This window comes from Eufriesea mexicana, unplaced genomic scaffold (assembly GCF_001483705.2).
Source record: "Eufriesea mexicana isolate 0111107269 unplaced genomic scaffold, ASM148370v2 scaffold1688, whole genome shotgun sequence".
Classification (NCBI taxonomy): Eukaryota; Metazoa; Arthropoda; class Insecta; order Hymenoptera; family Apidae; genus Eufriesea; species Eufriesea mexicana.
Window position 1 is genome coordinate 141,316 of NW_016909774.1, and position 26,822 is coordinate 168,137.

Below are 26,822 nucleotides of genomic sequence, written 5' to 3' on the forward strand. Positions count from 1 at the left end.
TTAAAATTTGCATTGAACTTTTGAAAATCGATATCCTTTACTTGACAAATAAAAATATTCCAGTACACGCAAATTCAATAATACCGTAGAAATCGTCGAATATTCGATCCACCAATAATCTTACCTACGAAACACGTGTCCAATTAACGAAGTATGTATCAGCTTTAACACTAGATTTACAGAACCCGTGAATTTGACGGAAGGATTGCTCCAATTATACGATGGTAACAGATTTAGTTAACTTATATTAAGACTGTTAGTATAATATATAATTGTTTTTAAATTAAACTAATCGTTTGGTTTCCTTTACCTGTCAATTTGACAGGTGTCCTTAGAAATAGATATACAGATAGCGTCCGTAAACCTAGTGTTAATACCGTTTCGCGTCCTCGAAGCATCAGCCATATTAATTCGGAGTCTTCGCGAAAGCAGGAAAGTCTTGCTTATTCCACGTCGACAAAATCGTCGATTAATAAATTACACAACGTTGGTATCGCGAGGTTCCAGCAGTTCCGAGTCGGACGTGTAATTATTCCGTTGCCATAATTATTTCCGACGAGACTCACGGCGGATAATCGGCGTCGGAGGAAGCCCGTGGCGATCTCTATTTGCATAGCACGCCAACCCGTCGCAACGTTCGGGGGCTACTTAAAGGACAATATCCACGAACGATGGCCGTGGTTAACCTGCCTACTTTTTCACCGTCCGCCTTTCTTACCTCTAGTTTATCGCTTCGTACGCCTCTTTATTAGGCCACCATCTCGCCGCTCGCTTTTTCGCGAAACTTCGCCGAGCCACTCGGCCGCCATGAATATTTCATCGCGACGCGATGACCGGCCACCCTTGGAATTTCAGCTCCGCGTATTTTCATTTTTTCTACGGAAAACTAGACCAGCCAACAGCGCGGAATATTCTCCCCGCGAATTGGGACGGTAATTTGAAATTTTGATTGGCAAGTGATTAGAACGCCACCGGTGGCTCCGACCTTGTTTATTCGCACGTCGCCATTCTCGAGATAAGACTTTAATTTTAATCTCGTTTATTGCGAATATAATAGACTATAGTTTGATAGTCTGTAGAGGTGGTCCGAGAATTTTCAGACAGATGAAGAATTATTTCAGTGCAAATTTTTAACACTACGGTCCACCAGACTTGGTCCAATGGGCAATCGTAATCGATGAAGGTTAGATAAAAATTTTGGAAGAAGTGGAATATCGAAAAATTATTTGTACGTACATTAAAAGAAAAAACGAGATGTTAAATTACGAAAGAAATAAATGAAGAATTTTTTCATTTAGATGTATCGTACATTACGTTGTCCTAATCACGAAAGTTTCCTAAAATTGCAACAAATATTATAATTACGAGAATAATTTTGTCCTGTACGCGTGAGTATACAATTCCATCGTTATTGTACTAAAGAATAGCTTGATTTACGAATGCAAAGTTTTAAAATTAATTATGGAAGAAAGAGGAAGATTTCTCGTTTTTAAAAATATAATTCGCCGCTTTGTCGAGCTTGTTTTCATTCACGGGGCTAGTAAATACGAAGGTAGAATGGCTGGTGAAATATTTTTTAAAGAAGGCAGAAGAGCGGAAGTAATCAAAAAATTGTTGTTCGTGGGAAATTACGATGCGTATGAAGTCGAGTTAATTCAAGGAACAAAGGTAAAGGAGGCTGGATCTCGTCAATGGGGCGGAGAGGGATAGAGATCTCGAGAAATAATTAATATCGCGTGGACCGATGTATTCGCTGCAATTGCAGAGTTAGGGTAATTGCCGCGACGGCGAAACTCTAAGTTGTCGGTCGGCCGCGGGAAAAAGTTACAAAAGGAACGGGGTTAATGAATTAAAAGCATCACCCGCGGTGGTTTGTCCGCTCGTTATCCAACAAACGACCACCTCTATCGGAATGAATTGTTCCTGAGATAACGCTCGTTTCAATTTAAACCGATAGCTTTAACTATTGTTGGTACAAGTCTGTTATTTCGGCGCATGGTTTATACGGCCATTCAAATTACACGACTTTCCTAGTTTTAAACAGCGAGGAGTCGAAAACGTGTCTAAGGATTTAACAGAAAATAGGACGAAGGGAACTGAAAATTAAAATTTAAAATTTTATCTGAAAATTTTAAATACATTTCTATGAGTAATTATAACAGTAACCTCTGAGTCGAATACGTTTCTTTTTGAAATATTAGAAGTTTATTTTAAATATATTGGAAATTAAAAAATTAATTACAATAGGGGTACAAAGTTAAGGCAAAGGTTGAATTTTTCATCTGCTTTTGTAAAAATAGTTTTATTTTATCGAACCTACTTTAAACACATTCATAATTATTTTATTTTATAATCACTGCCTGATTTGTGAGTTACTACAGCTATTAATTGTTGAAAATAAATTTTATATTTTGAATTTTTATTTAGAATAATTTATATATTATTTCCTCCAAATAGTAGGTTAATTTTACTGAATTCTACTGAAATAACATATATTCTTTCCTTTGCAAACATTTTTATCCTATTATAATTACTTTGTACCGTAGCTAGGTCTACCATTCCGTTGTTGTGTCATTCTAAGGGTATCTTATTTTTCTTTCACGACTCTGTATAAGAATACGTCTCTCCGGTATAAAGAATATGAAATAATTTGGTTGAACGCTTTTCGTGGAATGAAAATCCGCAAAATAATTAGGTTTCTTAGCAATTTCTCCGTGTTTTGTGCGACGAAAAGCGTCGCTAAATAATTTCTTTATTCCATTAAAGCAGAAATATGAAGTCGAGGCATTTGTGCGCAGTTTATGTCGGATATTTGGCTCGCAATGCGGATATGCGGTTTTATCTTTTAACACTAGATTTACGGAGCGAGCCAATTTGACTGGTTAAAAATTTGATTACTATAACGGCGCGTCCGGATTTTTAACTTGCTCGCGTCTTTGGTATTTCATTCCCTATTTTCATAGGAACTTGGAAATATTAGAGTCCGCTGTAATGAAATATCTTAGCGTTGCGATAGTAGAATTTTAGTATACCGAATCAAAATCCCTTTCGTAAGACACGATATTTAATAAAGTATCAGTAAAGTCACTTTAATTTAATTCGCTTCAAGTTAAATTAAGGTATCCATTTCAATTTCTACCTGGTGAGATCTGGTAATTGTTATTACTCTCAAAAAAAAATATTTTTGGAAAATAATACCAGGCTAAGGGCTACGCACCAAATTTGATATATTTTGAAATATTCTTTCGAAGATTTTCCTATCGGTTTTATGATGCATATAGTATCATAGAGAATACGAGAGACCCCTATTATTATGACCTATAATTTAAAAATAAATATTTCTCACAAAAGAATTTGCACTACAGATTTTCCATAGATTTAAATACTCGAGGAATTTGTACACCGATGAATACGGATCACAGTGTATAAACTAAACAAAATCATGAATTCTCAGCCACAATTATGCCCAGTATACGAAATCAAAGCACGAATTCTTATTCGCATTTAAAAACACAGCGTTATTTATTTTATTAGCTAATAACACTGTTCAACAAATTTCAACATCTTCTCTAATCTGTAATATCCAATACACAATAGACTATACTAATAGAAAATAATTATTTCAACATCTTCTCTAATCTGTAATATCCAATATTCAATAGACTATACTAATAGAAAATAATTATTACGAAAGTCGGCAACGATCGTGAGTTTTCGGACAAACTCGGCAGGTACGTACACTTTCCTATATGAGCCATGACTATACATAATCACTGATAACTAATTAAATTCTCTCTTTCGCGTATATATCATCTTTTCGTAAACATTTCTGTCATAGATACTAGCACACAATTAAAAATCGAGGGAGAAAAGAAAGCTGAAATGAGTAAAACGAACAACTAAAGATTTCTGAATTTGCAATTGACTCGTGTTAGCACTCTTTAATAGAGGAAAAGCGAAAATACCCTGATAAAACTAGATAACATACCATACACGTATACCCTGCACAAATGAAATATTAACCTATAGAAGTACTCGTGACCGCCATGCTTGCGACGCAAACGACTCGAATCGTCCATCGTATGTCATGACAAAACAACACATAAATCATAAAATGATCGACTCACCGTTCGTATACCGCTCCACCATAACTATACAGCCCGAAGTTAACAAAACATGGAACGTACGCCTTGTTCTTTCTGCTCTATGGTATCTCCAGTCGGATTGATGAAAATGTCTATTCGTTTCTAGAAATTTCTTCAAAACACTCGAGAAAATACGCGGTAATACGAACGCCATGATGGATGGACTTCTGCGCACGAACGGTTGCGCGATAGTCGCGCATGCGTAGTTTGCAATTTCATCTACGTATGACGTCAGAATGCGCGCGACGCTAACGCATGCGCAGATTGCAACTGCATCTTCGCGAGATGTTAGAATTCGCACGAAACTAGCGCATGCGTAGTTCACAATTTCTTCTATACGTAATATTACAATGCACGCAAAATATGACCACACCCAAAACTATTTATTCCGAAATTATTAATTACTAATATCAATTACATAGAAATGAAAGAACTACTTTAGCAGTATTTAAAAAAATTGGAAAATGGATAAACTCTAAGAACTGCATTGTAAAATGGATGTAGCAAAAGATTAATAAATAATAAGAAATTATTATGCAATTTCATGATGCGTACAATAAATTTTTCAATGTAACATTTCTATACTTTCGTTATCGATTTTATTGTTTCATAATTTCAAATGAAATATTAACCTACACACATTTATACGAAATCGCGATCGTTGTGTTCGCGAAGAAAACGATAACGTACAACCGGCGTCCTGTGTCGTTCCGAATCGTTCGTCGTACGACACAACAGAACGCCAGACAAATCATAAAACGACCGACTCACCGTTCGTATGCTGTTTCACGGTAGCTATGCATCTCGAAATTAAAAACGCATGGAACGGACGCATCTCTCGTCATAATATCATCTCTCTCTGCTCTATGTTATCACCAGTCGGGTTCATGAAAACGTCTTTTCGTTTCTTGAAATTTCTTCAAAACATGCGAGAACATACGCGGTGACATGACGCCATAATGGACTGCGCATGAACAGTTGCGCGATAGTCGCGCATGCGCAGTTTGCAATTTCATCTACGTATGACGTCAGAATGCGCGCGACGCTAACGCATGCGCAGTTCACAATTTCTTCTATACGTAATATTACAATGCACGCAAAATACGACCACACCCAAACTATTTATTCCGAAACTATTAATTACTAATATCACTTACATAGAAATGAAAGAACTACATTAGCAGTATTTGAAAAGACTGGAAAACGGATAAACTCTAAGAACTGCATTGTAAAATGGATGTAGCAAAACATTAATAAATAATAAGAAATTATTATGCAATTTCATGATGCGTACAATAAATTTTTCAATGTAACATTTCTATACTTTCGTTATCGATTTTATTGTTTCATAATTTCAAATGAAATATTAACCTACACACATTTATACGAAATCGCGATCGTTGTGTTCGCGAAGAAAACGATAACGTACAACCGGCGTCCTGTGTCGTTCCGAATCGTTCGTCGTACGACACAACAGAACGCCAGACAAATCATAAAACGACCGACTCACCGTTCGTATGCTGTTTCACGGTAGCTATGCATCTCGAAATTAAGAACACATGGAACGGACGCATCTCTTGTCATAATATCATCTCTCTCTGCTCTATGTTATCACCAGTCGGGTTCATGAAAACGTCTTTTCGTTTCTTGAAATTTCTTCAAAACATGCGAGAACATACGCGGTGACATGACGCCATAATGGACTGCGCATGAACAGTTGCGCGATAGTCGCGCATGCGCAGTTTGCAATTTCATCTACGTATGACGTCAGAATGCGCGCGACGCTAAGGCATGCGCAGTTCACAATTTCTTCTACACATAATATTACAATGCACGCGAAATATGACCACACCCAAAACTATTTATTCCGAAACCATTCATTTCCAATATCAATTACTTAGAAATAAAATAACTGCTTTCGCAGTATTCAAAAAAATTGGAAAATGGATAGAACTGCAGTGTAAAATTGATGTAGCAGAAGATTAATAAATAATCCAAAATTATTATGCAATTTCATGACGCGTATAATAAAATTTTTCAATCTAACATTTCTATACTTTCTTTGTTGATTTTATTGTTCCATAATTTCAAATGAAATATTAATCTACACATACGTATACGAAATCGTGATCGTTGTGCTCGCGAAGAAAACGATAAAGTACAACTGGCGTTATGAGTCGTTCCGAATCGTTCGTCGTACGACACAACGAAACGCCAGACAAATCATAAAACGATCGACTTACCCTTCGTATGTCGTTTCATCCTAACTATGCATCTCAAAATTAAGGACACATGGAATGGACGTCTTATTCTCTCTGCTCTATGTTATCCCCAGTCGGATTGATGAAAACGCCTATTCTTTACTTGAAATTTCTTCAAAATACTCGAGAACATACGCAGTAACGTGACGCTATAGTGGACTGCGCATGAACAGTTGCGTGAAAGTAACGCATGCGTAGATTCAACTACACGAAATATAAGAACGCGCGCGAAATATGACTACGTATAGAATTCTTTAATATCACTCTATTCATTATAAATATTAATTACTCATAATATAATACATTATAAATGAAAGAACTGCTTTAGTAGTGTTTACGGAAAGTGAAAAATGGATAAACTTGAACTGCATTGTGAGATTAAATGAAACTATCAAAAGATTAATAAATAATAAAAACTTATTATGCAATTCCATGATTTGTATAATAAAATTTTTCAACCTTTTCACTTCTGTATGTTCGGGCAAAACGACGACAGATGTCACGACGTGTTCGTATCTCACAATAACAAATTAAAAATGCACAACTATGGTCGCTATCGGTGTAACGAAGATTTTAACCTTTTAATAACTTCAATTTCCAATTAATTCTTTAATCGATATATTTTTGAAAAAGCGTAATATTTAAGCAATATTTAATAAATATATGATATATTTAATAAATATTAGTAATATTTAATTAATATTTAATTAGGGGTGCTAATCTTTCCTTGCTTACATTGTCAAGCAAAGAAAAATCCAAGGTATCGCGCTACAAGTATTTTTGCTAACTTTCGGAATTTTATTAACTAATTTATGCATGCCATAAAATGAAAAGCGAAATAATCAGATAATACTACTAGTACATCATACTATACTGTACATAAACGCAATTTATCCAGCTACATTGGAATAAATTTTTAGCTCTTCATCGAACTAAGAGACTCAACTTCAAATCCAATACGTCCATTCAACCCCTCCAAATGAAGAATCTAATTATTCCACAAAAATTCGCGCTAAACAACCTACTTGAAAGCCCGGCTAGATACCCTAGAGTCTACAGGGTTGAATGCAGTGATCCGTTAAAAACACTAGAAACTTTGCGAACAAGCCAATAGCTCGCGTATGCCCGGCTCAGTGGCTTCAGGCCGGCTATTACACCGGCTAAATAAATCGCGAGAGGTAAAGTGGATCACGTCGATCCCACGAACGAACGGATCTCGCTTACCTTCCTCAGGCATCCGACGAAGTTGTTGATCCCCTTGGCGCCCTGCAGGGATCTCGCGTCGGCGCCTCCGCCCACCAGCAGTCGATCGCTCGCCAAATGTGTGAACGAGCCCGCAGTGTGGCCATGTTCCGCGTAAATCCCATCGACGATGGCGGACAGCTGCAACAAGCAACGAGGCCAAAGTTCGTCAGGACTTTCCGGAAAGTTACGCCGCGTTGGAGGCTTAAAAGCCCCCGCTCTCTGTCCCTCTCACTCACTCTCTCTCCCTCGTACTCACATGTGCACCCCTACTGCATCTCTCTCATTCCACCGACCCCTATTTCGGATTAAAGCGCGGCCAACTCGGCCTGACGCGAACGGTGACGCGGTTCTGCGCGACTGATTGAATCTCGTCAGCCCACGACGGCTTCCGTTAGAAAGAATTCGCCCGGACACGTGTATCGCTTTATTTTCAACATGCCTCGTCGAGCTCCTGACGCTTACTATCCTTGGGACCGATGGCACGACCTCGTTCCACGTGCTCTTCGACGGTTTCGTGTTACTGCTTGTCCTGCGCTATTTTTTTCCTTTTGTTATTATACTCCGGATGTTAGGGCTCAGGACGGAAATTCCTGAAGCCGGTTCTAATTGCTTCGATTGTTTATCACCCGCGTGCCGTGACTCGCCGAGACCCGTGTCTCCTTATAAGCAATATGCCTCTAGGCGATGGTCACAGGTATGTATTGCTTTAAATACACGGATACTACTCACACCAAGCAAGCGAAACACGTTGTTATCTTATAGAAACACTGACACACGGATATCCACGTGTAAATTCATATGACTAAACCTAACCGATGACTTCAATTTGCTTTGTTATATATTGTCAAAGTCGATAATTGTGTTATAACGAATATGCGTCAATTCGTAATTATTTTGAGATCCTAAGTAGGTTCGGATTATTTAAGTTTCATTAGATCGCATCTTCCATCCTATCGGATCAGAGTAACGGGCCTCGCAACCTCGGGAAATTTGAATCAAGAGAGTTGCAGTGTTCGTTACAGAGGATATTCGCGATGTGCATATGATGGTAGGTAGGATTTGGATCTGGGTTTTTGATTAACAGTTCTTTTTAGCTCGTTGCTCTGAGCCTTTTGAGATTTTGGAGGGCGAAAGTTGTGATTGCAGAATGCAACGGGATAACGAAGCCAAACAGGTTTCAGAAAAACTATATGAAAGTTGAATTGCGCGATATTTTCGTCATTCTTATACTATAATTGGTTAACTTCATAAATGATTTAGAAAATGGAGTTAATCACTGTGAACGATTTAGTAGTTACATAGTGTACACCTGGAATAATTTCTAAATTAATTTAATAATACTATTTTCCACCTATCTAATTATCGATCAAGAAATCAAGGAATAATTAATTAAAGGGCAAAAGCAACGCTAATGGGATTGTAAGAGTGAAAATTGTAATTGCTGGATGCAACGAGAATGCAATCTTAGTACATGTGACAACGAAGTCAAATAGGACTCAGAAAAACTACCCATAAACGTTAAATTTCACGATATTCGTATCATTTCTTTGCCATAATCAATCAACTCTACAAAAAATTTAGAAAATAGAATTGATCACTGTAATCCACTTAGTAGCTGCACAGTCTATTCGTGGAATTATTTGTGGACATTATTCGTGGAATAATTTCTAAATTAATTTATGGTGTTTTCCACCAATCTAATTATCGATCAAGAAATCAAGGAATAATTAATTAAAAGGCAAAAGTAACGCTAATGGGATTGCAAGAGTGAAAATTGTGATTGCTGGATGCAACGAGAATGCAATCTTAGTATACGTGACAATAAAATTAAACAGGTCCCAGAATAACTCCTCATAAACGTAGAATTTCACGATCTTCGTCTCACCTCTTTACCACAATCAATCAACTCTACAAAAAATAAAGAAAACAGAGATGATCACTTTGAGTGATCACTGTGAACGACTCACTAGCTACACAGCCTACTCCTGGAACAATCTCGAAATTAATTCACGTTATTTTTCACCTGTGTACTGACCAAGGAATCAAGGAACAATTGATCAAAGAGGAAACGCAAGCTAGAGTTCGATCACCAGAATCATATCCGAATAATACCCACGGATGATCCACGAGGAATCCTCTACACGTGTCGACAGCCGTTCCACCCCGAAACCGAGATGTTCTCGAGGAAGCGCGAGTCAGACAGGGGCGAAGTGGTTGGTAAGCCCTTGTCGGGGGGCCGGCATCGCGGCACAATATCCGGCGAGGCATCGAGCAACGGTAAACATCGTAATGCACCACTCGAGCTGGCAGCCGCCTTGGAGGAAGCGCCGTGCTCGAGGAACGGTCCCGCGAGACCCTTAACGAACCGCACCCCTTAATTTTATCACGCCGCCGCCACGCCGACTCCTCTCCATCTCGCAGAGATTTGTTTGCTCGCGAAGAAACGGCCGAGATAAGGCCGCGGGAATTATGAGGAGATTGCTCGACCGCTGGTCGAAGGGGGAGAGCATCCTCGAGAGCAGCCTAATTACGAGAACGAACCACGGACCCCGGCGTAAGGAGAAACCGGATGGATGGAAGCTCCTTTCCGTGGAGTACGCCCAAGGAGATTTCGCTCGCGTTGCTCTTCCCCTTTTAGCGAGAAGAGAGGCTGAAAAAGGAACAGGATAACCGCCGGATAACGACTATCGACGCCTCCCCTTTAGCTCGTAATGGACCACTCGACGCCGTGCTCTAGCGAGAAGAGACTCTTGTCTAAATGCTAAACTTTATGGGGGCCATCGCGGTTTTCCTCGAGGCTGCCTTTTCGCGACGGCGATGATGGCCAGAACGGAAAGTGCCAGTTCAGGTGATGGAGTATGATGATTTCTGGCGGGAAATTTTGCAAGGTCCTGCGGTGATGCGTTATGGTTCAGTGTCTACTCTGCTTGGTCGCAGGGGGTCCATTTAACTTCCATTACCGGTGTTTCGTTTATCAACGTGGGGTCAAACGTCGAAACGATGTGGTGTTTCGTAGTTGGGCTTCGACAGCCACGGCAGCTGGGATGAAATTGCGAAAGGTTAGGTTAGTTCGTTGGTCGTGGTGTAAAGCGATGTGGTGATGTTGAATGGAAAAAATTTCGTCTAATTGGTTTATCGGTTTAACTCGCCGGGGAAATAATTATTCTTCCTGCGGAAATTAATTGTCGGAGTTTTGCATGGTTGGAGAAAAATGATAGAGGTGTGTAATTCGTCAGGATTGAGTTGTACCTATAACATAAATTGTCCGTCGATATCCATTTCGTTCACACCTAACCTAATCTATCAGCCATTTGTGTATGTATACTGTTTTCTGACGAATTTGTCTATAACTGGTCAAATTATATACAAATAATAAAATAATAAAAATAACTGGTCAAATAATCTGTTAATAAATAGAAAGGACTATACAAATATTCAATTATTAAAATTGTTAATCTACTGGTCAAATAATATACAAATAATAAAATAATAGAAATGTCTCAATGGTCAAATAATACATAATAATAGAAATAATTAGTCAAATAACCTGTTAATAGATAGGAAGGATTATACAAATATTCAATTATTACAATTGTTAATCTACTGATCAAATAATATACTAATAGTAAAATAATAGAAATGGCTCAATGGTCAAATAATATATAATAATAGAAATAACTGGTCAAATAACCTGTTAATAGATAAGAAGGATTATACAAATATTCAATTATTAAAATTGTTAATCTATTGGTCAAATAATATACAAATAATAAAATAATAGAAATGGCTGGTCAAATAATATATAGTAACAAAAATAACTGGTCAAATAACCTGTTAATAGGTAGGAAGGATTATTAGAATTGTTAATCTACTGGACAAATAACCTGTTAATAGATAGAAACGATACTTTTTAGAACCCAATGCGAATGACGGCCAATTTCGCGCAGGTAATAATTACACAAACGAAATAATTTTAAGTCAATAAAACAAATTAACTCTCTCCACTTTCGTTTTAAATAAAAACAAAGAATTTCAATCTTTTCCACCGCATTTTCCATAGATTATAGGCTTCGCCATTCTAATTTTTCTCTAAATATATTTTTTTTAATTTGACACAGATTGCGATGACTGTACTGATCCAACGACACCTCATTCGTCACATATGTAGATATGGAAAGAAATTATACGTACGTATATCGTGAATGAAATTACGAAATTACGCGAGGAAAGCAGAGACAGAATTTTTAATCGCAAATTCAGAACGCGGAACGTTAAAATGGTCGTTCAAACCTAATGATCGACCATGATAAATTCAGCGTTGAAATACTTGGACTAGCACGAACACGAATTCGACGCTGATTTCCCGTTATAAAATCCTCCAAGCTATTTAAAACTTCAGACTTTTACTTCCTCTATCCTGATACTACATTTGTCTTAAGGATATTCCCGTAATGCACCACGGAGAATTCCGTTTCCTGTTCTCGCCGGATCCACGGGATTACCGTACATCCAGACGGGATTGATTGGCTTAATTAAAAAGTTCCACGCCGGTTTCGCCACTGGCTAGGATTTTCAGCTGGCTCTAAGCCGATATTACTCGCCACACTCGCCGCTAACCTTCGACGCGATTAACCCCGTTGTTTAATTCCTCTCCGCGCAGAAAATAGTTACCGCGAAGCGGGAAAGGACCCTGCACACACGCTGAACAACGTTGTTTCGTTGTTCCTGCGGATTTCCGAAATCTCTAGGCGCGGACGTTCTTTCTAAAAAATACTCGTGCTCCGAAAGTTTGTTTAACGCTCGAGTTACCGATCTTTAATGGATATTTAAAAATATCTAGGAAATAGTAATTTTAGTGGTAGATGAAGGTATGTAAATATGTTAATTATAGTTCTATCTCGGTATAAGTCGACATTGATTTTTTAAAAAGCAGGTGTATGCTTTTGGTAATTGGAAAAAGAAAAATTCTGAGATGAAAAACAGGTCGAATTTAAGAAATTTAATTAAGATATCAGAATTGGAAATTGATTTATGTGTACACATTATGTATACCGTCCTGTCCTTTATATTTCTCGAAAAGTAATTTGTATGGTTGTATTATGTTTATAAAGATACGGTTAATTTAATTCAGAAAATTTTAGAGTTAAGAATATCGACTATTTAATATTTCCCTTTCTTCCATAGCAAATAAAAACTAAAAGAAAGTTAATAGAAAATATAAACAGGGATTCCAAATTTCTGAATTGTAGCATACATATATCAGGCAAAGCAACTCGAAGAGGTTAAGGAATTCAACAATTCTTGTCTACCAACTACAAAATAATTTCGAACAGAATAGCAACTCTTTGTTTATACATAATTCTAGAACTCATTGAACAATTAAAAATTACCTCCAGAAAAATTAAACTCTCCCAACTTGGGAGTTAATTCCCAAGCAACTTGAGAGTTTCGATTCTTCACAACAATTCTCCAGGCAAAGTATGGTGATTCACGGTACAACGTTGTTACGAGTTACACGCTGTACCCTCATGATCGCAGACAATAATACCGGTTCGTGACGATGAGGCCAACGAATGACAATTCCGTTCCGTATTACCGAAAGTTACGCAAAGTTCCGACTTCCGGGGAAAGTTGCCGGTGGAAAGCAGGCGGGTACACGCGAATATTAGATGGAATATCGAAGTTTATTTTAGGGGCCAATCGAAATTCGTCGGTAGCCGGGGAACACCGTGGAACCCGAATGTTCCAGGGTCGCAGCTTTCAAACTGCCGCACAATTAAAACTTACACGTGCCACAATCAGCACGCGGCATGAAGCAGCCCTTGTCTCGAAACTTTGGAATGTTATAGCCGTACAGACGACCAGAGATCTTCCAAGTCGAAGTTCAGAACGAGATAAGCGCAATCAACGGACCTGTTCCTTTCATAATTACACGCTACTCTAATGAGTTCGATCTCCGAGCAATATCCAAGATCTTCCGCGTGACACGATAAGGAAAGTTTTATAAATATCCCATTTCGCGAGTTTAATTTCGCTTTCCTCCATTTGCTCATCTACATATAGGATTTTAAAAGAGAACACCGTATGTCACGATTTTTAATAAATTTTTAATTTATTCGTTAATCAGGTCGCAAAATATACGATTCACAAGAATTACGCAATTCCACCGATTGAAACGATTGGATCTCAAAATCACAGGTACATCTATCTAGAAATCATTAAGAATTTTTGAGGCAAATTATTTCTGTGAAAATGATCAAATTATTTAATTTCTCAAGTTTACCACTGAACGTAAGAAAAATTCTATCAATTCTATCGATTCTATCGACGATACTGTGTGAATGAGATTATGAGGCTTTGCGTGATAGAATAATAATTAATAATGACAAATTAATAATAATAATTGCATGAAATAATATGTACATATTTGGTAACGCGTGATTTGTATTGCGAATATTATTTTATTGTAATATATCGGTTTATATAGCAAAAGTTGCGAGTTTGTTGTGTAACAACCGTATATTTATTATAAAATTATAATTTATACACGTCTTATATCCTAATAGTTCACTCTCACGCTTCTTATAACAAACTGAATTTCCTTATAACATATTGACTCTGATCCATAGCAACAACACCGTGCATTTTAGATCTTCCACTTTGATAGATCTTCGCACTTCTAAAAACATACATACCTACATTCGTGCCATTACTCGACCTCACACACTTGTATTCACACTGATAAAACCAAATCCACACTCTCCCCATTTGTTTTATTTATTTTTCAACATTCATAAAATTCTTTACAATTTTTAATAATGTGGGTTCACTTAACGCTTTCGTCAAACAATCAGCCAACATTCTCTCTTTTGTAATATGCATTACTTTTATCGAATAGTCTTTCACAAAAGTGAAATATTTATTTTGTCCAGCCTACCTGACCACGTTAAGAGTAATAATATTTCAAATTTCGCGGGCAATTTGTCTTAAAGTAGCCTCGTTTCGCGCTAGGAAGCAACTGATTCCCCTCGCTAATCATCGATGGTGTAAAATCGGCAGTCGCCGGGGAACTCCATGAAATTCTCAGCCGCCATTGGAATGGGAAATGGAATTGCCGTGGCTCTTTGTCGTTCTGCTAAATTGCTCCAAATTGTTAGAGCCATTTTTTATTTCAGTTTGCTGCGGAATGTATCGCCGAAATGAAAATGGCCGGCCGAGTGCGGGGGTCCTCGTTAAATCGGTAAAATTACACGGGACAGAGACCGTTCAGAATGATTTTACACGGTGGCTGCGCCATTTTAAATACCGTGCAATTTGTATAAAATCTCGATTTCGCGCGAGTACCCGACTTTTATCCGAAAGAGGACAAATTTTTTGCACCAATTTCCCCCATTTCGCTTTAACGTGTATTTTTTTTAACAGTGCCAAAAGCGACGTTACATTTCCCAATTTTCCCTTTCTTTGTTTTGTTTCAATTATTTTTCGCCACGCTCGAACGTTATAAATGACAAGGGAATGAATATTTATGCGACAATTTCAAAATAAATTTCGATCACACGTTGAATATGTTTTCGCGAAAATGAAAATCTCGTTGGTTATAACTTATTATACCGATAGGGTGGCGAAGTTCACGGGGTGTATTTACGAGCGAGATGGGATTACATTTATAGAAATTCCGCATTCGCGAAATTATTAAAGTAATCTCTGCCCTGTTCGACGCACAATCACGCATGCTGCACGAAATTTCGTAAAATCCCCCATTTTCCAAATTTATGTTCCGGTAATAAATTTTAAATGCCGTTATTGAATAGAAACAAATAAAGACATGCGATCCCTTTCAATCTTTACATTTCACTCGGTTATCAGCGAAATGTTCTATGCTAACTTAACCATGGGATAATCTCAATCGAATTTTCACGAAACAAGCTATCCTAAAATTCCCACGGTTTGTTTACAACGTACTATTATTCTCCGTCGATTGCTATCACGCGAATATTTTACAGTGAAATAAAAAAATTCAGAAAAAGATCAACCGAAGTGTATTCCAAAGTTCCCATCCGTTGTTATTTTAAGGAAACAATGGAACAAAATCAGCTCGTGTGAAATAAATTATTCTAAACTACCCCGTTCACATAGAAAAATCCTGCGAGTATTGGTTTTATGTATGTGAGTGTGAGTATCGTTGGATGAGTAAGATTCTTTTGTCTATAATTGTGCAATCTATGATGTAAATAAAATACGTGTGAGTACCGTATAGGGTGAACGATATTTAGAATAAAACAGTGGTCATAAAATTATTCAGCAATGAATACCGCAATGACATCGTGGTAAACAGAGAGAAAGAGAGAAAGAGGGAGAAAAAATAGCTCTAAAAAGAACGAATTAATTTATTATTCCAATAGTATATTATTTTCAGGTTCATAATTTAACCCTTTGTACTCTAAGATTTCTCGTTGCTAAGATGCAATTCGAAGCTTTTTTTAGATTTTTATGAACTCACTGATACTCTTTATGCTAAAATTCAAAAAAGAAAATCGTGAATTTGTGTGAGAAACGAACGAATAGAATAATTTTATTTCGATGTTCTTAATATAATTATAATCATCTATTATTTAAGTTATAGCATTAAAACAAACGGTAACTGAGAGTCACCCCTCTCGAGTGTAAAGGGTTAAATTTTTTTCGCATAAATATATTTCGTGCTTCTCTTTAAAAATCTTAGAACATATCCTAGTGTCATTCTACCCTCAATTGCATTCAACCCCTGTTTCATTCAACCCTACGCTTCGACAAGGTTTGACCAGGCGACATCTCCATTAAAATCGCCCCAAGAAATAAAGAAAAAGAGAAAGAAGAAGGAAAAGAAAGATAAAGAAGCACGTGACGCAGCTATAAGCTCGATGGCCGCAAAGTCGAAGAAATCCTCGAGCAACCCCTTCTTATCTAAACAGCCGCGCGAAAGAGCACGGGCGAGAGGACGCGACGATAATGGCGGTTATTAAAACGCGATTCCCAAGGGATGTGTTCACGTTCGAATAATTTTATTAACGTTCGCGAGCCAATAGAAATCGCGGCCGGCTCGCGGGGCAGGATCAACGAGCCGAAAACTGCGATCCAGGTCCTCGAGTCCTCCGCGACCCATATTTTACGACGCCATCGGAGAACCAGCGTCGCGGTCCTCGAGTTTTTACGCGGCTTTTACCCGAGCTCGGCGTCGTTGTCTCGACATGGAGGGGGGAAGTGGTGGAAAAAGAGAGGGAAAAAAAAAAAGAAGAGGGAATGGGGCAGATCCGGGAAATTTTTCCCGAGCTTTCCTCGCATTAAGCTCGTTTACAAAAGCCGCTCTCGCGGATGCTCCGCGCGCCCTCTGGTCGAAGAAAGCCGCTTTGTATACAACCGTCTTGATACACGATTCAATTTCCAGCCCGTTGTGAAAACTTTCCGCGACACGTTTCTTTTATATTTTATTTTCATTTTATTCCTCACTTTCCTGGGTTTATTTATTTATTTATTTATTTATCGGGGAACAGTGATGCAATTGTACAATGCGAGATGTTATCGAATTAAATGTCGAATTGGGGGAAGATTGTTTGTTTCGGTGGTCGTGTTTGTAGATTGGAGAATTCGGGGGTGGTATTGTTAGAGATTGTTAGCTATTTTGTTCCACGGTTGTTTGGTAAACCAGGAATAACCGATATGGGTGAAAATTTTGGGATATTTTTTGATGCGAATGCCTGTGAATTTCAATTCGGTGTTTGATCGTTGGCATGAAATATAATATTAGAATTCGTTTAATAACTCGAAATTAGTCATGCGAATTTGCGAATCAATATTCGCATGCTCGTGCACCATAAAACGCCAAATTTAATAACTATAATATACGAAAACCTGAATATTTCGTGTTTCCTTATTGAAATAAAAATTTATGAGACTCTACTAAATCCTCGCAAACTATTACCTTCCTTTTCTCTAATTATAACGCCAATTTATCTTTTATCATCTCTTCCTAAATATCTATTATTATAAATCAATAATATGTAAATTAAAAATAATTAAATAATTATATAATATATATCTATTATTAAATCTATTAAATTTTCTGCTGAATTTCCAATTATAATATACGTTATCTCATCATTAATTCGATATATATATTATTATATTATTTTATCTGCTAATTAAAATTACTATAACTCTGCCTATTTGCCGCAATGATTTTGGGATATTACCTGAAATCGGTGGAAATTAATTCAAATTTCATCTAGCCTGTAATCGTGATCTCGATAATCCTTCGTTTGCTTCGCTTTTGATAAACCAGGTAATTAAACCAGGTAAGACTCAACTGTGATCCGTTATTGCGTAAACGTTTCAAACTAAAGTCAGCTTTCAGGTGTCACGTTAGCTTCTGGGAAGTCTTGCTTCCAGGAGTAAATCGCGTTAATCAATTTCCCTGGACCAGACTGGACCGCGTTTCCCCGCAAACTTTTCTCATCCCTCGTCTCGAGAAACGTATCGCTATTCACGCGTATTACGTAATTTTCTCGCGATTATTTTCGCAAGCTTATCTAACTCGTTCATCTCGTAGAAACTTTCGTTGTATCGCGTATTATGAAACTTTTGATTACGATTATTACACTCGGTTTTGCTCAGAGATGTATCCTACTCGAGGAAACTGAATTACGAAATACACCAGGGGTGGAGTCTGCGCAAAGGAACGCAGGAAATTACGCGTTGCTGTTCCGTTCCCGAGCAAGTTACGTGTCTTCCCGAAAGTATGCTACTTTCCTTTTCCTTTCAAGTTTCAAGATGCGTAGGTGTTGCATTGGGAGAGATACGGGGGGGTTGAAGATTCCACCCCTTCGCAGTTCTTCCGCTAATTTAACGCTCGAAGTGCAAGGCGTAGAGGTGACTCGAGTTCTTGGTAATTTCGTGAAACTATAATTCGAATTCACTTTACTTTCCTTGATCTAGGGTAACGTGGATCACGTGGGATGAACGAATTCTCTTTAAAATCCTCGATGTGTACGCGAAAATTGATATAAAAATGATAAAGATTCCTATGGAGGGTGAAATTCTACGTAAAAATTTGTTTAAACGTTAGGGTGATTTACTATTAATTAAAATTCTGATGGAGATGGAGTTACGAGTATTATTGGCTATGCTAATGGGGGTGGACAGGTTGAGGAACTGTGTATAGGCTTTAGCATATTGCAAATGGATGACGAAGCATCTGATATTTCATATTGCACTGTTAATAACCATAAAATTGTCTATAAATATCGAGTTATCTATGCATTGATCAAAAATAATTACAAAACAGTCAAATACCAAGTATATCTATGTGACGTGTCAATCTGCAAGCTATCAAAATTATGAAAACGGCAACTATAAACTCTGAAACAAGTCAAAACCGCCTTCCCCAACTGGATATTTGAGAACAAGATATTTTAGAATGTCCAAGGCTCCCAAAAATCAGTATCTCGGTTAAAATTCAGGAAATCATCGATCAACCCTATCTGCCTAGGCATTCATCTCAACGACGAAGAGCTATACCACTTTTTCCTTAATTTTCAACTCCCAAATGCTCGCAAGTTGATCGATGAGACACTCATCTCGCGGAAGGATCGAAGCTCTTTTTTCTCCAGCAACGTGGGACTCGTTTAATGAAAGAAATATCAGCCAGGAGCGGAGTTAATCGCGTTAAGCAATTTTCCAGGACACGGAGGCGTCGCCGCAGGATCGCGAGTCCGATTCCGTAGGTGGACCCGTGAATACGAATTAGCAAACTCGGATAGAAACTGCGCTGGCCGATGGAAAGCAGGCAGAATGGGGCTGAGTCGGGCTGGAAACGTATGGGTTTGCGGACCAAGTAAATTACAGCGTTGGGCTTGCAGCGTGGCGCAGTTTACTTGTTTCATTAATTCTTCCTCTTTCCGCCTCGCGTTCCTGTTTTCCTCCCTTTCTCCTTCTCCCCCTACCCTGTTTCCTTATTAGTTACGCTTTTCCCTTATTACCCTGTCGCCTTTTTACAGACTTCGTCTTTGTCTTCCCATAACGACCCTGCGAGCCTTCTCTCCCTCTCCCCGGCTCCGTTCATTCGCTCTTTTGCTTAATTTTACCAACGCTAACCGGGACGAAAGTTTCGCGGGAAATGTTCGCGATTTGTTAACGGTACGCTTAACGAGGTTGCGAATGAGTACCGGGATCGGGGAATAAGTTTCGCCTTTGTGGGTTAAACAGTAATTAACGAGGGTTCTTGGAGCGGCGAGTGATTAGTAATGATTATAACTCGATAGATATCGGAAGGCTCGAAAGTTGTTTTAATTTGAAAATACAGGAACTACAACGCAACCAATTTGATTATTGTCGCGTTCAAACTGTGACGAAATAAACATTCAGAGACGGAATTTTTATTTCATCTCGAAGCCAACTTTTGCGAGGGGTTGATTTGTCCTTTCGATTATTTATTATTTTGAAATTTAAATAAAATCATTTATATTTGACAGTAAAATATAAATGTTTGTAAATCACGACCACAGAAATATAACTCGTGTGTTAATATATGACCTCTTTGTAGTAAAAAGGTCCCAACGAGGCTTACAATTAGCCAAAACTGTGTAACGTACGACTGCTTTTTACACCCCATATTGTAACTCCACGCCATACTTCCTTTCCAATCCTCTTAATAATTCCCGCTTAACATAAGCCCATAAATTTCGTGCCTTCATCCTGGAGCTTCCTCCACTTTTGCTCATCCGCATCGCCCGTTTCTCCCCATTCGCGTCACTCATTTTCGCGCCTCCGCGACATTCATGGACACCCTTCTACAATTCCCATCCGTCTCTTATTTATCTCCATTTTCCATTTCATTCACTCCTCTCCCCGTCTACAACGACTTTCCCAGTACATCTCCGCCCATTTCTCTTTCGTTCCACTTTGACGTTGGAGCCTTTCGTTACCAATATCGTCCACCACCTATCTCTTCCTCTTCGACTTGTTTTTCAACCCTTTCCGATCTCCGAGTCCTGTCCTCTCTATTTTCCACCATTTACCCCGATCTCCTAATTCTTTCAGGCTCTAAATCTGTCATTCCCTAATTTTCCAACATTCTACTAAATCTCTTACCCTCTGTCTTCTAATCCTTTTATTCTTCAGCTACGTCATCCTGTAATTCTATCGTTCCCTAACCTCGTTATCTTTCATCCCTTTCACTCGCTTCAACGCTTGCTCTCCGATTCACCTTCGCTGACGATCTTGTTCACCAATTTTTCTCGCGTTTAATTCCCTTGGACGTATCGGACCACTCTCTACCCTGCTCTATCGTCTTCCAACTTTCATCTTTCCGCTTTGTCATGCTCTAATGCTCTTAGCCTCTAACTCCGTTACCCTGAAACCCCGTCAGGGCGACTAACTTTTCCGTGCGCTAACCTTTCAACCCCCTGACTTCGTCGCGTTCAATCTTCTCGTCGACCCTGTCTGTCATTCTGTAACTGTCTTATCCTCTAACCATATCACCTCCTGCTTTTTCCGACCACTGTCTCTATCGGGTTGTTATTTTCTTGCTTCCCAGCCTCTAACAATCTTAACCCCTTATCCCTTAATACAGCTACCCTTCGACTCCTCTCTTTCCTAACCTTTCTATCCCTGACTCTAACGCTATTCCGCTGTGCCTCGTTTTCTCTATTCGCCACCAGAGAAGTGCAGGATAAATTAAATTTTCCGCAAGTCACGGTTTCGTTAGGCTTTCAGACGAGTATATACGTTCTGTGATCTACAGCGACCAACGTTTACACCCTTACTTCTAGATGAAAAACGGAGGTTTAAGGTTTCTCGACTTCCATAAATACAAATTCCTATGCTACCTAAGTATACCTCGTCTAAGGCAGGGCCTGCTAGAAAGCTTTAATGATGAGTCTACTATCAGGCCCAGGACGAAACGCATCCCTTCCTTGTGTCCTTCTACCTGCTAGGTATCATAACACGACAGCCATTAGGATACCAATAGGCAGCACAGTAGGAATCATAAAACCGTAGGAATCTCAACCCCATGGGGAGGGAGAGACCCTTCACAGATCTACGATTCATCGATCACGGTTGGCTCTTTTCAGACGACGAGATCTCAAGTCTGACAATTAGAAATTTAGAATGTTTCGATGCAAGTAAGCGTCGAAGGGGTGGTTTTTCCGACCGACCTGGTCCTTAAACCCTCGGTGACTTTCTAAGCTAAAGTTACCTATACACGAGGGGAAATATGAATCCTGATAATGGATAATATCCTGAATATAGATCCTGAAATATGAATAAATATGAAATCCTGCGATACTAGAATAATAAATAAAATAAAAATAATCCCGACATAATTTCATCCTCTATCTCAGTGACTCCACGCTCCACCACCTCGCAACCCCTATTCCCAACTTCTTCGCTCCGCCGACCCTCCACGGTTTCTCTCGGCCCTTCGTTAACAGGAGGAATGTTGCGGCCATCTTTGGTAATCGCGGTACGGTTCCGTGCGCTTCGCGTTTCCATGCTCGGTGAACGCGCCGCTGGCCAGAAAAGCGGAGCAGAAATTCGCGAGCCCGGGCGAGACGAAATCTCTCGTCGCGAGAGCTTCGTCCTCCCTTCGTGCCACGATTGTGCTCGCGGCCCGGGATTATTTGTTGCGCCTCGGAACGACCAACGGGGAAAATACGCCGGAACCGGCAGACCAGATTGTATACGTACATGCGATGGAAAAGCGGATGAAGCCGCGAGAGAAAGCGAAGAATTTCAGACGAGGACGCTGCATGCGCCACGCTGCTGCCGCACCTAGGGATTTTAATCTCGGTAAGGTCTCCGTGGGAAAGTCTTTCGAATTTTTGGCTCCCTCGCGTTCCCTCGCGTCGAACCCTGCCTGCTCAGAACTCTAAACGTTCTTTCGAATTTCTGTTACAGAAACTCGTGTTCTTCCATTTCTCTTTACAGTCGTGAAAATTCGGTTCTTCCACTGATGGAGAAGAAGACGTGTTTCTTGATAATTCATGAGGGAGGGATTTAACTTGTATTTTGGAACGTAGAGAATTGGGGAATGATGTGTCGAGTTTGGAGGATTCGATGATGATTGGCTAGAAAGAAGATTAGCGTTTTGTGTTAACGCATTTAAGTTTTGGAATGATAAGGCGAAGCATCCGAGTTTAGAGAAATTCACAATTTCGTTGAGATTTCACATCGTGAAAGAAAATGTCCCTCTTACCAAAGGGAATCAACATTTGCAGTTTCCAGAGTTTCGAAATCTTACCTATTTCCAGACTCAAGTTTTCAGAATTTCAAATTGAGGTTGTATCCGGCACCAGCTTTTCATAGATACATGTTGCATATAAGTAACTTAATACGCTATATTAAAGACCAACTCCGTCGTAGGTTAAGGATTTTCGTATTAATTAATTAAGGAAAATATCCTTTGACCCTTTTAATAGCTGGTTCTTTAGCAACAGCAGACTCTCGAAATGGTATAGCTCCAGAAATAGCTTGAATATGGTATACGTGTACCATATACCACGTACATATGTACATCGGAACCACCTACTGCTAACCTATAAATAGCCAGTTCAATAGACACTTAGGAAATCCGAAAACCACACACTTCGCAAATTTCCACCTTGAAGAAAATTATTCTCAAGAACACGTACAGTCAATAGCATAATACAACTCCACTTTCAAGAATTTATACTGATCGATAAACCAAATTCGAATGCTTAAAAATCCCTGCCAACCCCGAATCACGGAAATGTAAAATAATATAAATTAAAAATTAAAATAAATCAATTTAAAATTCAAAATTATTTAAAAGAATACGTAATAGTATAAATAAACGTATTAATCTTCTAAAGGAAGAACAAATACTATAGTACACCACTGTGGTAATGGTTACATAGATTTTTAAATATATATGTATTGGAATAAGTGGAACAAGTATGCATGGGATGGAAATATCTACCGAATTCAGGTTATTATGATAAATGAGTATGCGTGTAATGATTGAGGTGTTGTGTGAATTGTGTATGTCAATGTAATGTATGAAAGAAGAAAGAAAAAAGAAGTGATTTAGCATACGTTAGTTGCAATTGAGTTTTAATAGTGAGAAGACGTGTGAGAGAGTAATCGTGATAAATTAATTATACTTCAACGTAATAATTGCGTTTGATAACCTTTGCAATTAAATAAATAATTGTTCTTATTGTTATTAAATTTCGTTCACCACTAACACCCCTCTAATATTAATATATTCGAATCCTAATCCGTATCATCCCCTGCAACGCAAAATTAATTACAAACTATACCTGCAGCAGTGGCGATATTTAAACAAAACTTCACGTGCATAACCACGCGATAAACGATAAGCATCCGCGAATATTTTCCGAAAATTTGCAACAAATTCGAATCCGGACTCAACCCTCTAATTCAACCCCCTGGTCCGATTAAACCGGCAACGGACCCGGGTTACCATTATCATTATTTCGGCGAAGAATCCCGCGTCCGTAAATACGAGGCGCCGCACGCGTATTTTCATCTCATTTAATTCTTCCAAATCATTAATACGCCGCGAAACGGCGAAGGGATTAACGACGTAACCGGATTTCACGGTTTTAACGATCCCGACGTCGGTCCACCGTTGGAAAAGCGGTCGATTGGTGCTCATTACGCAATAAAGTTGCAACGGCGCGCTCGCAAAATGATCTATTCCCATGACTCGTCTTTCCCGGCTCTGCCTGAAATCCGCCTCCACCCCGGCCCCTTTCCAGCCGTCCGTTCCAGCCCCCCGTTCCAACCCCCGGCTGCTTCTCGAGGGCCTTCGTAGATCATGTCGCGCGAAAATAAACGATTTCCCCGTTTTTAACGAGATCGTAAATTACGGCGATGCTCCGAGTGTCTGAAAAGCGGCTCGCGAGATCTTGGCGTGGAAAAAACGTCGACGGGGAAAATCGAGGGGAAAAGCGAGGAGCGCGGGGGGAGGATGGGTGGTCCGTCGCCGAATTTATTCGAGCAAGTGTTAATGAAAGCGTCGAACCGAAGGGTGGAAAGAAGTGTCGTCACTGATGATTTAGGGTGGCGTTCGAGTTGTCTCGAAGGGTTGTTCGTTGCCTAATTCGTTCTATAAACGATTCGTAATAATTTTATTTCTTATTTTTCTTCGAGAATAAAGAAGCAGACAATTTCCTTTCTTTCAACTTCTTCGGTTCGAGTACGAGTCTGTTTCGACAAAGCATACAAGAAACGAATATTAAATCATCCTAATAAACAAACACATCGAGGATTTAAAAAGTATATCACGACACAGAAGACTGAAAAGAAATAATGAAACTAATTAAATTAAAAAAGGAATATCGCATATAAATTGGAATTAACCCTTTGCACTCGAGAGGTGAGCTTTAGTCACCATTTCATAAAATTTGGAAGATCGATATTAATTAATATATCAAATTTAATGTAACGTAACAGTGTGCGAGGTATCGAAATCAAATGATCCTACAATTCTATTATTATACAATTCTTTATTTACTGCTCAAAAAGGTATCGTCAGTTTTTTAGTAGAGAATCTTTGAATTTCTACTCTACTCTAGCCAAAAAGTCGTCGAGTGCAAAGGGTTAAATTAAAAAAGGAACATCACATATAATGTTATTATATCACAACGGTATAGAGCGTTTACCACATGCAAGTCGTATCTTTAATTCATCAAATTTATAGCTCAATGAAGTTAGTTGCAGATGTAATTTAGTATTAATAAAAAAAAAGTACGTGTTTGCTGGTTTAATAAAGAAAATAATTGGGGACCTATAGAATAAAAATACGAGAATCATCGATTCATAATTAGTCTGTACGAACACTGTATACATGATTAATTAAAATTACAATGTCACGGCAGAAATAATGTAGGACGCTATCCAGATCTTGAAGAATTCTCGTGAAAATAGATCGTGTTTTCCGTTATTTTAGTATTATTTCCTTGCGTTAAGTTAGTTTCCAAGTTGTTCTTAGTGTTCCTTTTATTCCGTTTATATTATTCTGTCCGCTTTTTGGTGTTTCAAACTGTTTGCACAGACCCGATATTGCTTCCATAAAAGAAGGAACACGTACATTATTTCTGTAAGCCGAAGAGAAAATAAAACCTGTTTTTGGCATCCTACGATAATTAGATATGTATTATATAATCATGTTTGTGGCGGGTTCATTAGCTGAACGTTTCCAGTAATTATAATAGAGAAATAGAAAATCTGACACTGTTCCTGTTCTAACGTTGTCTCGTATAGTTCTCTGACTGGTCAGGGACATAGACACTCTGGTAAATGGTTTGAAGGAAAGTTTACTTAATTTGGAAGGCGATTAGAACTTGTTACGCGAAGTACTCGTATGGACCATGTGCATTCGAGAACCGACTCTCAGTCGCTACTTGTTTTGATGCCGCAATTTCAATGGCGAATGAGAGACGAGAATAATTACTATTGTGCTTCTGCTTTTAGTTAACTGTCTCACACCAACTGCCTTATTTTGGGGACCAAAAAATTGTAAAATGAAACGAAAAATACTCTTTGATAATTAAAATAACTTACATCAAAGAACGTAACGAAAATTGTACCATAGTGAAATATATTATTAAAACGTTCTATATTCCAGCAATAGTACGTGTTAATAATATGATTGATATGTATCACTGAAATTGATTATTCCGATCCACATAATAAACAAATTTTATTATCATTCCATGATCTCGAAAGCTCCAGCAATTTTTGCGAAAGTTTTTCTTCAAATGACGCAATTTCAGTGGTGAATGAAAGATGAAAATAATTACTATTATGCTTCTGCCTTTAGTTAACTGTCTGACACTTATTGCCTTATTTTGTGAATCAAAAAATTGTAAAATGAAAGGAAAAATGAAAAACGGAAAATACTTTTTGATAATTAAAATGATTTACATCAAAGAACGTGACGAAAATTGTACTATAGTGAAATATATTATTAAAATGTTCTAGCAATAGTACGTGTCAATAATATGATTGACATGTATCACTGAAATTGATTAGCTCGCAAGCTCCAGCAATTTTTGCGACAGCTTTTCTCGAAGTGCATTATTTAAAAGAATAATCAGAGGGAAATCGAATGTCCGAAATACGAAGAGGAAAATTCGTCAGACAT

The 26,822-nt window shown here is 38.4% G+C and overlaps 1 protein-coding gene across 1 annotated transcript in view; it reads right to left on the reverse strand.

Annotated features, from left to right (window-relative positions):
- Positions 1-26,822, reverse strand: part of LOC108548569 (neurexin-3-like) — a gene marked incomplete at its 3' end in the record, with an annotated part of 261,403 nt that overhangs the window by 134,667 nt on the left and 99,914 nt on the right. The window contains 1 exon segment of the mRNA XM_017901580.1: positions 7,631-7,789. Within this exon segment, the coding sequence (XP_017757069.1) occupies positions 7,631-7,789 (159 nt within the window).